The following is a 15,553-nucleotide window of genomic DNA, read 5'->3' as shown; positions in this document are numbered from 1 at the left end:
CTTGAGGGTCATGATCCGAGACGCCCCAGCACACATGCGGATTCTCACGGTGTGGAACTCAGCTCCTGCCATTCCGTATCACACAGCGCCGCACGTGAGCCACCCACAATGCCCCCGAGGGCTCTGGGAACAAGACGCAGTCATATCTACAGCAGCAAAAACGAGTTCCGGCTCCCGCACACGACAGCCTGTGTCATGATGTGCCACTTCCCTGTGTCACACGGGGGCTGTCACCAGACCCCACACTCCACCCCGTTTCTCCAGAACCTTCGTGTCCAGGCGCGGGGACAGCCACCGTTCAGGGACAAGGACACACAGGTAAGAGGCTGAGCTGCCCCGCCCGTCAACCACAAAGACGCGGCCATGTCTCTGGGCCTGTCACAGCCCACGGAGCTCTGCAGGAGGACCCGGACTCGGATGCCCGCCGGGGCGGCGTGAAGGTGGTTTGTCCTGTGCCCAGTCAGGCCAATGCGATGAGGAAAAGATGCAACCCAGGTGAGGGCACCATGTCCCCCACCGCTGTGCCAGGCGCCCAGGGCACCCCAAGGGCACCGACGATGCTGAGCCTGGTCCAGCCGCCACCCAGCTGCCAACTCTGCAGACCCAGCCCCCACGCCAGAGAAAGACAAATACCGTGTGACCTCACTTAAAAAGAGGGATCTAAGGAACAGAATAAATGAATGAACAGAAACAGACTCACAGATCGGAGAACTGGTGGCTGCCAGACGGGAGGGCGGGGCCCGGTGACACGCAGAGGGCTGAGAGCAAGCCGGCAGTTCCCGCGTCACGGGGCCGCGGCCGGGACCCCACGTGTGGTGCCGTGTGGTGCCGGGGGCGCTTGTCTCTGCAGGGTCCCTGTAGATCACGTAGATGCCCAACCCCGAGGCCGCACACCTGAAACTAACATAAAATAATACTGAATATCGACGGTAATTGGAAAGTTAAAAAAATAAAAAGTTGAAATGAAATTAAACAAAGTACTTTTCACAAGTGAAGAAAAAAAAAAAAAAGCAGAAACCCCACATGTCATGACCGGGGAGCCAGACGGCATCATGACGACGACGGCATCGTGACGACGATGGCATCGTGACGACGACGGCATCGTGACGACGACGGCATCGTGACGACGGCGGCATCGTGACGGGACTTCGAGAAACAGGCCTCTAACGGGACAGGGCTCTTCTCTATTTTTTGGAGAAAAATCTACATTAAGCAAAACTCCCTCAACCTTCACAGTCCGTGAGACACTATTTCCGCTCATCCGTTTTATCTTTTGCTGCTTTTCAGTTTCATTTTGCACGTTTGCTCCAACTTCATAGGTAAAACTGTTCCGACGTTCACTCTACGCTGCCCGCTGTGCCCGTTTCACTGGCTCGTGTCCTTATCGCTCTCGCTGGCCACACGCCCTGTGTCTCCAGGTGCCCTGTGCCCTGCACCTGGTCGCCAGCTGGCGAGACGCACCTTCCTCCTCCCGACAAACAGGACGGATGGCGCCCTACGCTTCCCCTCGCTGGTGCATGAAAGTCCACCTCGCTTTCTCCCCACTTGTAAAAGTTTTACGGTCTGACCAGCGTACCCCACGTGCAAAGCAACGTGTGTGAGTGTGACGAAGCCGGCGCCTGAGCCGTCCCCTACGTCCCGGGTGGCCATGGCGCAGATTAGACGGAGTGTGGGCAGCGTCATCGGGCACCGCGTAAGCTGTCGCTGCCCGCTGACCTACTGGGGAGGAGGCCATCTTCCGGGCCTGGTTCTCCAAACCCCCGAGTGAGTCACCAGCTGTGAGAAAACTTCCTTCCTGCCAGTAAAATAAACAAACGATGGGCACGCACTGTGTCCCGACTCACCGGAGACCCCGTGACAACAGCTGGGTCAGTTAGGATGTGGGCTCAGATCACAAACGTCCCCCACTGGGCCTGACCACCTCTGAGAGTCCCAGTGTCTCCTGAGGTTTTAGCCCAAAGGCACACATGTCCTGTGCTGACACTGAGGGTGCTGACACTTGCCTCTTGTCCAGCTCTGTGCCGTGTGGGGACAACGCCACTGCCTCTAGTGTAGGCTGAAATTTAAATCACATTTCCAATTTAAAAACTGCCTTTGTGAAAGTTTCACCGAAGTCTGACAACATTGTGCATTTTCCGCTGATAAGCTAGGAGCCCGACCGCGATGTCATGATGTGAGGACGGCGTGGCCGTCACTGTCTCACCTGCCATCTGCCTGGGAACTACCCAGGCAGGAGGACTCGAGGGCAAACGCTCTTCCCGACCTGCGTCAGTCCAAGCCAATGAATTAAAGTGGAAACAGCCACTTGCGGAAAACACAGATCATGCAAACTTGCCATTCTTTTGAGTGAGCGTCTCTTTTCTCTGCTAAAAGCTATAACAAAGTGAAATTTAACAGAAACGAAAACTGTCAGGTTGCTGTTCTGTGAAAAAATTAAATGATTTTTTTGATAAGGCCTTTATTTTTATTTCCACCATTTTTGTCACTGCGTCCACGGATACAGAATGTTCTTTCCCCAAATTAAAAACAAATTCAAAACTATTTACAGAACATACTGTTAAAGCAGCATCTGACGGCTCTACGAGGCATCTAAAAAAATAGATGTCGAATCAACGATCGTGCCGAAGCTAAAGCACACGAAGACCCTGCTGCTCTGCGGACACGCTGGGCCCCGTGGCCGCCGCTGGTGGGCGTGAGATTCGCAGTGTATCGGGCTCAGGGCCCAGGGGCCGCCAGGCGTGGACCCCAGCAGGGTGGGAAGGCAGCACGCTGAGTGCGACGCCCTGCGTGAGGTCCCACCAGGACGCTCAGTCGTGAGTGTTGCACACGTCCACCAGCAGGTGGTGCTGTTTGCCAAGGGAACCGGCATGTGGCCTGTGACCCTCAGGGAAGGCCACTGTCCTGCTGCGCCCTGCTCCGGCCCCACGGTGGCTCACAGGGACACTCACGCGAGATGCGGTTCCTTCTGGCCGCGGGTGAGGGTGGCACGGCCCTCACCCGCTCGCCCAGTGTTTGTCATGAGCAGAGGTTTAAAGCAGGGGAAGACGCCATCCAGCCACCAGCTGGGCACAGCAGCTTCGGGGTGACGGGCAGCTGGGCCCGCCCTAGCGGCAAGCGTTCCCATAGTTGGCTGAACTGCGCTTCCATCTCTCTTTGAACTTTAATTTGCTGGGTAACGCTGGGGACACAGCCACCCCTCTATGAAATGGAGCCGCGCAAAGCGGCCTTGGGGCAACTGCTGTAGTACATGCCGTCACCCGATGCCATCAGCCTGTCGACAGGCCAGTGCACGGTCGCTCCCCGTAAATGCAGGAACATGAAGCCCCAGCCGTGAAGAGAACCGAGGGCGGCAGAGGCGGAAGGGACAGGTCCCCGGACGCCCATGCCCGTGCCCACACCCTTCGGTCAGACCTCCGGGTGGCCTGGGGCCACCAGCTCTGTGGCGCTGGCACATGCGAGGGCAGCGACCTCGCACACACGAGTGCAGGCACACGCAGGGAGGGCCGAGAGTGTCGCCAGGATGGCTGCTCTGGGCCTCGGGGGCCGGGCCCCGGTCCTGGCTCGTTGCTGCTCATTCACGCGGCTCGTGAGGCACAGTCACACACACAGGGCCTGGCAGACGTGTAAGAGCAAAGCCAGGGCCTCACGAGCAGAGCGTGCGGGATGACTGACTGTCCGTGGAGGTGACGCAGCAGGAGGCTCGGGGTGCTGTCGCTCCAACCCGTTTCCCGGCAGGGGTTATTCAGACGCAGCGCCCCCCACCCCTTCAGCCTCCGAGCAGGCGGCAACGAGCAGAGAGGTCTCCTATTCCGCTGTGTCCCCTGGCCGTGGGACGGAAAGGCTTGGCTCCCCTCCAGAAACCCACTACGTCTCCGGGGTGCGGGGGGCGGTGGGGGCCAGCTCTGCTGAGATGTCTCCAGTGGAGGCTTAACTGTTAGGTCAGCGGCAGCTTTATGTCAACCTTAGCAGCTTGGGGACACAGACTAGGATGACCCGGGGCCTACGAGAAACGGCGCAGTGACTTTTGGTCACCAAAGGTGGAACCACTTCCTGGATAACACCCCGTCACATCGATGGTCCCAGCAAGCACTGCAGCTTCCCTCCTGCCACCCCCGCTGCGGCCAGTTGCCGAGCGCCACCCAGCAGGACGGCGCCCCACTCACTGTGACCGTCCCTGCGGCCAGCAGGGTCCCGGGCGGCTGCGTCTCTGCCTGGCCCTCCTCCCTCCTTCAGGCAGGAGGGCTGATGTGCCGTGGGGCTCAGGGCCGCCAGCTACATTGCCTGCAGCCACGTCACTGCCGCAGGTCACTCAGCCTCGGCGATTCTGTCACTTCACGGGCAAAACGGGCGATGGGAATGGCTGCTTTTGGGTCAGAGTGACGGAAGCTCCCCTGGACTTCCCTGGAGTCCAGGGTCCCTCCAAGGATAACCAGGCTGTCACCAAGCACGGGTGGCTAGGTGCTGAGTCTGAGGCTGTCAGCAGATCCCTGATGACGAGACCAACCGCGCGCCCTGCATTTGTCCCTGGGAACCTCAGCCCTCCAGGCACTGGCCAGCTGCACCCAGGGGAAGGGAGGGTCAGGCACGTGGGCTCTGGGCCTCCGCGTGTGACCAGGTGCTGCGGGAACCTTGATGCTGGTGCTGTTCGCTGTCAGTGGAGAGAATGAATGGGCGGGCAGCAGACTTTGGGGGGAGGAGGGATCAGAGGGTCAGAGACGACACTAGCGTCGGAGGAGACGCGACAGGTGCGTGTGGTGGAAACAGCATCCCCGTCTGCCTGGCGGAGGGAAGGTTCATCAACGCCAACGACGGCCAACGCCCTTCGTGGCGACGCCCGGGGGACGAACGGGCAGCAGGACCATCACGAGGTGTCCAGTTTACTCGTCCGCCTGCCACCCCAGCTGGACCGTGGTGCTAGACTTGCCTTTATTTGGAAAATGGTCTCTGGGAATTTTGAAACATAAAACAGTTCTGAAGTATGTCACGCTTTTGAAACACATAGCTGTTTTCATTGTCCAGGTCGGTCTGTCCTGATCAGGCATTGGATGACGTGCAAGTGTCCTGCCACTTTGCCCGGCCACGGTCCTGGGAAGCTCGACCTCGGCTGCAGCCGTGTGCACTGGGCAGCGTGGGAGCGCTGACGGCCGCCTCAGTGAGGAAGGGCCGGCAGAGACCGCACGTCTTCCCACCTCCCGTTTTGGGAAGGGAGCTCCTGGCTCTGGGCCGGACCGTCTGTCCCTGGGTCAGCTGGGGGGCCGCGCTTGGTGACATGGGGCTTCCCCATGGAGCCGCCACGAGCCCTACAGGAGAGAAGTGACTTGAGCCATGACAAACAAGGGACCACGCCCATGCCCTGGGTCACAGTGTGGGCCGACGGGGCCTCTGTTCCCGGTGTGGGGATGGGCATGGTTTGTGCGTGGAGGGGATGGGGGCCTCGCTCCCGTGGGGCACCCGCGATCTGTTTGGGAGGCTGGTGCTGTGACGGACGCCCCCACGACAGGCCTGTCTTAGCCCTGAGTATCGCTAGGTTGGCCAGGCCCTTCCGTCTGGGACAAGCCCCGGGAGCAGAGAAGCGACTTTCTAACGCCACGTCACCTGGGGTCGCGCACGTAAGGTAAAGGTGGTAGAAAGTGGGTTTAGGTTGACCTTTCCCGCGCTGATCACCATCGTCTCCGTTTTGAAAACAGCGCAGTTTAAAAGCCACCGCTTTGTCCCTGCTCCTCTCCCGCCACCTTGGGCCAGCGCAAGGGGTGCCGTGGGCGGCGCCCTCAGCGGGCGGGGTTCCCAGGAGGGCGGCCCCCGCTTTGCCCAGGCCTGGCTTGGGTTCGTCTCCACTTTCTCAAAGGAGGGTTAAATTCTGACGTGTCGCTCTCCTTTTAAAACGGCTCGTCTGAGCAGAAAGCACACAGCAGGAGGCTGCAAATGGGGAGGGGACCGTGCCCTGCACAGGTGCAGCGAAGGACCGTGTGTGGTCACAGCAGCACCCGAGCGTCTGCGGTGACCCCGGTCTTCACGGGAACGTGTGACGCCAGGAGCCTGTGTGGGAGTGCGCCACGTGACCGCTCACCTCCCAGGCCTGCCTGTGTCCCGAGGGGGTGTGGTCCTCCCATCGCTCTCTGTGACGGGCAGTGAGGATTCAGAGCCGTGTGACCTGCGGGCGACACCCAGTTAACACAAGCGCCCGCCTCACACGCGGGTTTAGCCGTCGTGAATGCAGCCGTGAAGCACGCCGGCGGCCAGCTAGTCACCTGGGTCTTTTGCTTAGAACGGCCCCCTAAAGCTCACGGTCTCAGCAAGTGACTCTGCAGTGCGCACGTGACCGTCGCCACAGCTGGTGACGTGATAACACTGCCCGCGTGGCCGTGGAAGCGGTGATGGCCCCATCACGGCAAAAGCGCGGCCCAGGGCCACGGGCTTAGCCGCCCCCCACCGAGACAAGGGTCTCACTGCGACCGCTTCTTGCTGCCACGGACCCGCCACTGCCGACGCCACGGCAGACTCGACCCCTGTGGTGTGAGCGGGCACCCTACTCTCGTCGCTCGAAGCACTGCACGGCATCTGCGTCCGCCCTGGGAAGACCAGCGCGTCCTCCAGCCCAGCCCACCGGCCAGGAAGTGGGCCCCAGCCACGGACGAGGGCGACTTACCACCTGCAAATCACCGTCCAGGTGAGACCTGCCAGGCTGCCGACGAGCAGAGCGCCCAACGCGATGGACACCAAGGACGCCTTTGGGAGCCTCCCGGAGTCTGGGGTAAGAACAGGCCAGTTAGGGAGCCCGCCAGCCCAGGGCAGAGGCCGGCGTGCACGGCCCGACCCCGAGCCCACCCCGGTCCTGGGCCAGGCCCACCCGTGACAGCACGACGCCCTGAGGAGCACGAATCTTTCTGGAAGCAGCATCTGCACAGACAGGCCGCCCCCACTCTGGAGTGTGAGGTGAGGGGGCAGCTTGCCAAACAGATGGGAGCCTTGTCCTTCTCCAGGTGACATCGTGGCCCACTCTTCCCCCCGGAAGAGCATCCCCAGTGCTGAGATCCTGGGGACCCCGGAATGCCCCTGGTGGGGCAGATACTGGGTGCGCAGCGGCCGTGACGGGCGGTAAGGCGGGAGCCGGGCGCCGATGAATTTTCACGCGCTGCTGCCTGTGTCGGGCACAGGCCAGGTGGAGGTGCCAGCGGTCAGGAAGCACTGTCACGTCCGTGGCGCTTGGAGCCCGGGGGGCGGCCTTGGGAACAAGACGGCAGTGGGCTCCCAGCGAAGCCGTGAGCGTCCATCCCAGGAGACCTGAGCAGGGCCGGTGGGAACCAGAGCACGAGGAGCCTCGGCCAGATGGGCGCGAGGCAGAGGGCGGAGGCCGCCCCGAGAGGGCTGGTCGGGGACCTCGGGGGTGGCTCTCCCACACTGGACGCCTGCAAACATGAGGACGAAGCCAGTGACTGCTCCAGCTCCTCAAGTCCTAGGTCTGCATCGTCCACATGAGGTGCGGCCATCCGGGGCCAGCAGACTTTGGGCACACTGCCCCTTTGGCCACAGGTCATCGCAGCCGCCTGTGCAGGCGCCGGTCCCTGAGCGCTAGGGGGCGCTCACTCGGGGTGGCTGGCACAAGGCCAAGTGGTAGGTCTGGCGCCCCGCTTGGCCGGCCCCCTCCAGTGCGCACGGTCCCACTCATCGCTGCCAACCGGCCCAGCGCGGAACAGGGCAGACACCTGATGGACACGTGGAGCCCACGGCCAGTGCTTGGGGACAGCGCAGCGGTTTTATGAGGGGCCTGGGTGAGGGAGTCCCCCACCTGGCCAAAGTGTGCTCAGGCCCCTCCAAGCCCTCTCCGCTCAGCCACTTCTCGCGAGTCCCCCGCCCCACGCCGCCAGGTCCGGTCCCTTCACAGCCGCCCTTGCTCTGCCCGTGAGGCCCCAGCTGTCTGCTGAGGTTCAGCTCTGTTCCATGCAGAGGGCTCCTTGCCCTGCTGTGCGGGGGCGGTGAACACCTGCTCTGCGTTGTGACAAGTGTCTGGCATAATTCTTCTCTCCTTTGCAGGAGCTAGAAGCCACGTTATGAACCCTACATCTGTGCCTGGGGGGCTGTGTGTCCCTGAGCCAGTCACCCAGCCTCTCTGTTCTGTGCACTCAGCTCAGAGATGAGCGGCGGGGGTGACGGTGCCAGAGTCTGGAAGCCTGTGTCCTCCTGCACCACCAGGCTCAAGGACGACTGGCAGTTCCTGCCCCGCCCGACACCAGAGATCGCGCGGAGGGGACACCCCCGAGAGGACGCGCGGCCGTCCCTGAGTGTGCGTGGGCTGTGCCCTCGGAGCACGGTCTCACCGACGCAGGTCCTGCCGTCCTCGCCCAGCACGTACGGGTCTGCGCACTCGCAGCGGAAGCTGCCCCTGGTGTTCCGGCACCGGGCCGACGCGTGGCAGGGCGGCTCCGTCACGTCCTTGCACTCGTCGACATCTGTGCAGACAGTGCACGGGTCAGGACTGCCGCGCCGCACACCACCCGGCCGAGTCTCCCTTGGGCAGAGCGGCCCCGCCCCCTGGGCCGACGTGTCCCGGCCTTCCCCGCCCAGGAGGAAGGGGACTGTCACCCCCGCGGTCGGGGGGCGCCTGCCGTCCCCCTCTGCTGAGGCCCATCCTCCCAGGTCACTTCCGACCACAGCACTTCCCCGGCAGCACCCTGGGCATGTGACCCTCTGGCCCTGACGCTGATCTCTAAGGCACCTTCGGTTCAGCTCAAAGTCATACTCAGGCATGAGCTGTGCCAGCCTGGGACCTGCGGCAGGGCCTCAAGCAGACGTGGCCGAGAGCCCCCCGGGGATCCGTCGTTCCCTTCACTGAGGGGGTCCTGCCGCATGTGGGACGGGAGGGTGTCAGCCCATCCCGGCAGACGGGTTTCGGCTCACACTCGGCACGGCTGGGCCTTGGCCTGCACCCGCCTGGGAACCACCGCCGTCCAGCTGGGCGTCGAGCAGTGGTGCCCGCCTGCAGAGCGCACACGAGCATCCTGCTGGCCCCGGCCTCCTGCGCAAGCCTGACCCCCGCAGCAGCCTGGAGGCCCTGTCCCTACACAGCGTCTGCTGGCCTCTCCTTCCGGCCGGCTCCAGAAGCCAGCGGGACATCGGGGGATCTATGTCATGTTCCTAAGCACGCACGTGAATGCGACACACGCTTAAATGTCACACACACACACGTTCTCAGGTGGCCTCCGAGCGCCCGGGTGCAGGGACATGTGCCAGCCTTCACTGTGCGGCCAGGCCGGGCGCTGCCCTCTAGCCCGGGATCCAGAGATGACAGCAGTGACAACAGAAATGGCTCTGGCAAGTGGGTAGGGCCCTTCAGGTGACGGGAGCCGAGCAGACGCCAAGCTCGGAGCAGAGGGGAAGCTCCTGCGAGCCCTTTCCCATGTCTGGTGGAGAAGGGCATCCTCTGTGGGCGACTCTCACAACCCGTTTGCGCCCCACGCTGCAGAACGAGGGGGGCTGGCGGGGACGAGAGGTGCGTGGGGCCCCACACGGGTGGGGAGGTGTCCACTGGGCCTGGCCTTGTCGCCGCAGCATGAAAATCCCCGTCGTATCTCGGGAACCTGTAGTCTCCCCTGGGATGTGGGTGGGTGGCAGTCCCGCTGTGTGCGGCCACCAGGCACCCCACCCATCCCCAACCTGGTCCCCTGAGCTCACACCCTTTCCTGTGGCTGCCGTGATGAGTGCCACAGGCTGGGGCCTTGAAGCAGGTTTCGCCAAGGCACACACAGGGCCTGGCAGAGCCCTTTCTGGCCTCGTCTCCCCCGGCTTGGTGGCAGCTTGGTGTCCCCCAGGCTGTGGCTGCCCCTCTCTGTCCTCTGTCCTCCCTCGGTGCCACCTCTTCTCATAAGGACAGGGAATCAGGGCCCCACCCGAAGACTTCACGTAACGTGATCGCTCCTGTGAGGGCCTTGTCCCTCTACGGTCCCATTCTCGTGTGTTGGGGGCTGGGACTTCAACACACATCTGGGGACACAACCTGCTGTTTCATTCCAGCTGTGATCACTTTCTTCTTATCAGAAACCCAAGTAGAGAATGGTATGAGCTGTGGGCCTTCTGCGTGGCCAGGCGGCTCTCCCAGGTGGACCCCAAGGGTCAGGGGACCCGTGCTGCCCAGTGTCCCTTTCCTCCCTCTCGGCGGGAGCGACTCAGCCCCTAGCCCCTAGCCCCTCACCTGCGGCTCTGCGTGGCATCGTCCACACCTGGCTGCCCAATGCCCATTCCACACAGGCGAAAGGGAGGAGCCGGAGGGAGGGGCCGGGGGCACTGAGGACGCGAGGACACAGGCCTGAAGATGAGCTGACCCGGGTGGGCACTGATGGTTCCCACAGGGGCATCTGGTTTCCCGTGAGAAACTGGCTCTGGAGCCTTTATACTACGTGTGACTTCTCTCCCTTTCCTGCCTGTCACCTGTGCAGCCCGGTTGACGTGACTGACGCTTCATCACCCGCAAAGGTGTCAGCTTGGGGACGTGGTCGGCTAAGGAAGCCATGTTTGATTTCCATGCCAAAGCCGTCCCCGGGGTGGCCGTCCCCAGAGATGCCTTTGGTGGGTGGCATTCCTCCTGAACTCACATCTGAAAGAGACAGTTTGGACGTGGTTAAGCGACTGACCTTTGCAGACGGGGGGCCAGGGGGCCCACCCCTGGGGGGTGCAAGCGGCTTGCTCGTGGCCTTGAAGTGCGAACCCGTGCTGGCAGGTGAACACCAGCATGCGCCTTCCCGACGCGTTGCAGAGCACGAAGTCCCCGTTGTCCACTCTCTCTGGGAGGCCACACGTGTCACCTGTGCATGGTTGGGAGGTGAAGCCAGTCGGACACATGCTGTCTTTTGCCCCCTCCCAGGACTGTCCCCACCCCGGACCTCACCAGGACTCCAGGTCCCATGCGTCCCTGTCCGATGCGCGGACAAAGCGGCTCCGCTGCCGGTGTGGACCGTCCACTGCACACGGCACAGCCGAGTTCTCCCTGCTCAGCTCCACCCTCTACCCAGCGCCCCGCTCCGAAGGCCCAGCAGTGCCTTGCGTGGCTCGTCACCCCGCTTGGAGGCCCGTCTGTGGCCGGTGACCCTGGACACCTTCAGGCTGATCGCCGGCTCCCACCCTGCCCGCCGCCTTCCATCCGAGGGCCTGGACGAGGACTGCCTCCCAGATACCGCGTGGCACCCGGTGTCTTGGCTTTAAGGGTGATCCGTACAGGTGGCACTCATGGAGAAACCCGGACTCACGTCCTCTTCCTGAGTCCCCTCCTCCACCCCCACTGCCTTCCGCTCACACTGGACGTGGCCACGGCAGGGCTGGTAACCTGCGTTCGGCCCGCCCTCTGCTCATGAAGGACCCCGCCAGCCCCCACAAGGCTTTTCCTCTGGTCAGCCCTGCGGCTCACCCTCCAGGATGTCACTGGGTTCCACTCCTAGACCCTCTGACGGCTTCCACTGCCACCAGCTGGGGGCCAAGCCACCGTCTCTCTTCAAGGGCCTATCACAGCAGCTCCCCCGGTTCTGCCTGTGCTCGTACCAGCCCTGCCCACGTGTGCTCCCAGCTAGTAGCCGAGGGTCCCCCAAAAGGAGCAGCAGACATGGGTCTCCTCCTGGAACCCCACAGGCTGCGCCCTGCTCTGAGGGAAAGGGCCCCCCAGGGCCGAGGCCGGCTCACCTTCTGGTCCCCTCATGTCCTGTCACCCTCACAGAGCCCCCGGGTGGTGGGTGCTCCCCCCAAGGGGATACTCTCCAACTCGTGGAGCTCCCCACCCATCACACCATGATGCCCCCACATTCCATGGGGACAGGGTGCGCATTCAGACTGTTGCTTATTTGCCAGCTGTCTCCCTATGCAGTGTCGTCAGTGCTGTGTGTGCGAGTGTGTGTGAGCGTACGCGTGAGCGTGCCTGTGTGCGTGTACGTGTGTCTGTGTGTGTATTTATCCCTACAAACGTGTCCCTGGCACCTGGAAATGGGCCTGTCACATAGGAGGTGGCAATGAGTCCACCCTAAGCTTCTGCTTGGGGCCAGAGCGGCATTGTCCCCCAGGACAGAGCGGGCGGGCGGGTCGTGCTGAGTGTGACTGAGACTGTGACAGGCGTGTGCAGCGCGGCACTGCAGTGGAAGGCCTGGCAGTCTAGGCTGCCGCCTGCTAGCAGAGGGATCCGGAGGTCGTGACGTGACGGCTGCAGCCTCCGCTCTGCTGGAGTGACCCTCGGCCCAGCCTCGCGCTCCTCCCAGGGCCCCATGTTCTGCGACCAAGCGGCGGCCACTCAACGCGATCCTGAAAGTGTGTCACCCAACTTACTACCCCCCTCCCTTTCCCTGCCGGGACAGTAGCGAGCCTGTAGTTTTCTTGGGTTGTCACAGCTCAGTGGGGCCACTGACGCCTGGCGGTAGACACCAAGCTGGCACCGCATCCTACGGAGCACAGCACAGGCCCGAAACACTGCGACCCCGGGTGGCCACCGTGCCCCAAGCCCTCGCCGGGCACTGCACAGCGCACAGCACGGCGCCTTCTACAGGGAGGGCCCAGGCTGGGACAAGCCCTCCCGACCGTGGGGACGCCAGGCTCCGTCTCCTGTTACTTTCTCCAAACACAGTGACTGGAGGCCGCTGCCTTGAGAAACTATGCTCCGGGGTGGAATCCACAGGGGTGACATACGGTGACGAGGGCTCGGTTACCTGAGGGCGCGGCCTCCTTCCACGCTTCCAGGTCCAGGCCCGGGATGTCCTCACACGCCTCGAAGTCCCGGGGGAATTTCCCAAGCCGGAAGGCGTCGGCGGGCACGCGGGCAAGGCCGGTGTTGTCGCAGACGACCCGAGACAGAGAGTGCCTCCCCAGCTCCCGCCGCTGCGCCTCGGAGAACACGCCGCCGTTTTCCCACCAGAACCTCCGAAAGCGAGCACAGAGGGCCGGTGGCGCGAGCGCCGCCTTCCGCGTCGCTGCCCTCCCGCATCCCAGAGCTCTTCAAACCACACGAGCTTGGCGACGACGCGGTCCGCAGCCAGGGGCACCGCATTACTGGCCCCGGGCACCTCAACCGCCTGGAACGCTGCGGCTTGGAAAGTAACGATCCAGCCGTGCGGGGCGGGGGCGAGCTCGCGTGCCCCTCTCCAAGGGGCGTGAACACGCCAGAAGACATCTGACTCGGGCACAGGGACCACGAAAAGGAGCGCACCGGGCGTGTCGGGCTTGCTTAGAGAGCGAGCTTTCCCGTGCTCGTCCACACCGCTCGCTCCCTCCTCACTCGTCCTGGGCAGCTGCATGCGGACGCTGGGGCTGGATGTGGGGCGTGGGGGCTCCCCAGTCCCCTCGGGAGCCCTCCACTGGGGCTGGGGGTTGAGGGCCGAGGAGGTGGGGGACAACGCCTGGTCAGAACCCACTGGCCCCGCGCCCAGCCAGCCTCCGCCTCCCCAGGCCCCGCGGACACAGCCAGAGCATCTGAGGACAGGTGGCGTCCCCGGGCGTCTGAAATGTGATTTGTTCCTCGCACAATGCCCGCTTCTCCGTGTGACCACGTGACGCGGCAAAGCCAGCGAGCGCTCAGGCGTCAACGTGCTGAGAACAGAGTGCGCTGTGCTCATCTCACGGTTATAACAACCACTTCCCAGGGAGACGACATGCCAGGGCCACACGAGCGGGACCGATGGGGCCGGTGCTGCCACAGGAACCATGTGGCACACCACCTCCTGTGTAGGCCTTAGGTGCGACTGGTCACAGGTACCTACCGGTCCCCGTCCCTCAGGGCCTTCATTTGCCTCCCAATGATGCATGCGAACAGAGGCCCTGTCCGGGCCCCGGGGAGGAAGCCCTCGGCCAGGCCGCCCAGCCAGACGTCGATGTTGTTAGGATGCTTGTACAAGTCCCTCATCCTGCCGGCTGCGTCCCCGCTGGCCATGGCACTGCTCAGGGTGGCCCAAGTCTGCAGTCCGGGCAGGCCGCAGAACTCTCTCCACTCGTTGTAACCTGCACAGGGCGCAGGGGCCACGGGCTCCGTCATGGGGCCTGAGTCTGCCCCCATCTATACCACTCCTGCTTCGCCCACTCAACGTCGTGGCTACAGCCATAAAGTCTCGTCCCTAAGTGCCAACTACAGAGAAAGTGGGCCGTCACCCTGCCCTGTGGACGGGAGTGGGGGGCGGACAGTCCAGACATCAGGGTCTCACAAAAAGTCCGGTCGCAAACAAGCGGGAGAGCAGCAGGGTGGCTCCAAAACCCGCCTGGGTCACATCACCTGCACCTGCACTTGGTTCTTGTCCCTACTGAGGGGCAGAGAGGCCGTCACCCACCCTGTTCACAGTACCGTGAGAACGCACACGCACGCACACACGTACACACACATATGTGCCTATGCATATGCACACGCATGCACAAATGCACACATATGTGTACGGTGCACCCATACACACATATACACACATATGCACAGGCAGACACGTGCACAGACACACATGCACACAGACATGTGCACACGTGCACAGGCACATATGCAGATACAACACACCACACGCATGTGCACATGTAAGCACATGTACATATGCAGATACACATGCGCATACGGACACATAAACAATACACATGCGTACAGATACACGCATGTGCACAAACGCATGCATGCACGCACACACACACACACGCACATAGGAAAGGTCATAAATGTCTGCATCAGCCTGATCGACCCGTGTCCCCGTCCTCTCTGTTGCCAGGTGAGCCCCACGCCTGGCCCTGGTCCCCGCTTCCCCCAGGACCTGGAAGGGGCTCCTGTCCCTGGTCAGCCGTCCTTGCCGCCACAGCACCCCCTCCTCACACCGCCATGTCCCCTCACCCCGCCCATCCGGTCTGAGCACCGCCCCTTCCCACAGCCTCCGCCCCAAGGCCAGGTGGCGTGGCCCTCCCTCCGCGCGCCCCACACGGGTGCAGGCCGAGTCCTCCGCGAGCGCCCGCCACTCCCTGCTCATTCGTTCTGCCCTCTGCGGCCCTTCCGCTGACGCTGTGTGTCCCTCCCAGTGCCGCACACAGTGCAGTCACGGCTGGGCTAGTCCTCGGGGATGCGGGGGCACTCGTGAGACAGGGCGTCGGGGCGCGGGCACGCCCCCTGCTCCCATGAAGCAGACCAGCGGAAATCGGCAGCTGTTTTCCAGTTCGACTCGCAGGGGGCGCACGTCAGTGACAAAGAGGCATGCAGAGCCAAGCGGGGGCCCTCCAGGTACGAGGAAGAAGGCAGCTCGGGAAAGCGTGCATCGGAGTGAAAGCCAAGCTCTCGGGAACTGTTGGCAGATGCCGGCGGGACTGGGAACGGCGGGGCCCATGGCTGTCATTCACACCGCAGCGTGTGCACGCGCTATCCGCGCGTCACGGCCCCACAGCCCAGGTCACCCAGAACTACCAGGAAGCTGCCCGCCTCCACTCAACACCTGCCGTGGGTAGGGGGCTCTTACGACTTGTGTCCTGTTCCCTAAGGGCCACCCGCCCGCTCTTGAGGCCTGGGCAAGCGGCTGCCTCCCTCACAGCGATGCCTGCCTCCCAGCTAACGCCACAGTCCGTGCCGTGACCCACTACT

At 63.1% G+C, this 15,553-nt stretch overlaps 1 protein-coding gene across 1 annotated transcript in view; it reads right to left on the bottom strand.

The window, feature by feature from the left end:
* Positions 1 to 6,067: 6,067 nt before the first annotated feature.
* Positions 6,068 to 15,553, bottom strand: part of TPO (thyroid peroxidase) — a gene marked incomplete at its 3' end in the record, with an annotated part of 36,283 nt that continues 26,797 nt past the window's right edge. Inside the window, exons 10-15 of the mRNA XM_011382228.1 lie at positions 13,722 to 13,959; positions 12,675 to 12,883; positions 10,626 to 10,796; positions 8,316 to 8,447; positions 6,647 to 6,746; positions 6,068 to 6,151 (exon numbers count right to left, since the gene is read on the bottom strand). Of these exons, the coding sequence (XP_011380530.1) occupies positions 6,068 to 6,151; positions 6,647 to 6,746; positions 8,316 to 8,447; positions 10,626 to 10,796; positions 12,675 to 12,883; positions 13,722 to 13,959 (934 nt within the window). The remainder of the gene's footprint in view (positions 6,152 to 6,646; positions 6,747 to 8,315; positions 8,448 to 10,625; positions 10,797 to 12,674; positions 12,884 to 13,721; positions 13,960 to 15,553) is intronic.

Source organism: Pteropus vampyrus, unplaced genomic scaffold, assembly GCF_000151845.1.
Source record: "Pteropus vampyrus isolate Shadow unplaced genomic scaffold, Pvam_2.0 Scaffold468, whole genome shotgun sequence".
Classification (NCBI taxonomy): Eukaryota; Metazoa; Chordata; class Mammalia; order Chiroptera; family Pteropodidae; genus Pteropus; species Pteropus vampyrus.
This window is presented reverse-complemented; position numbering and strand designations above follow the sequence as displayed.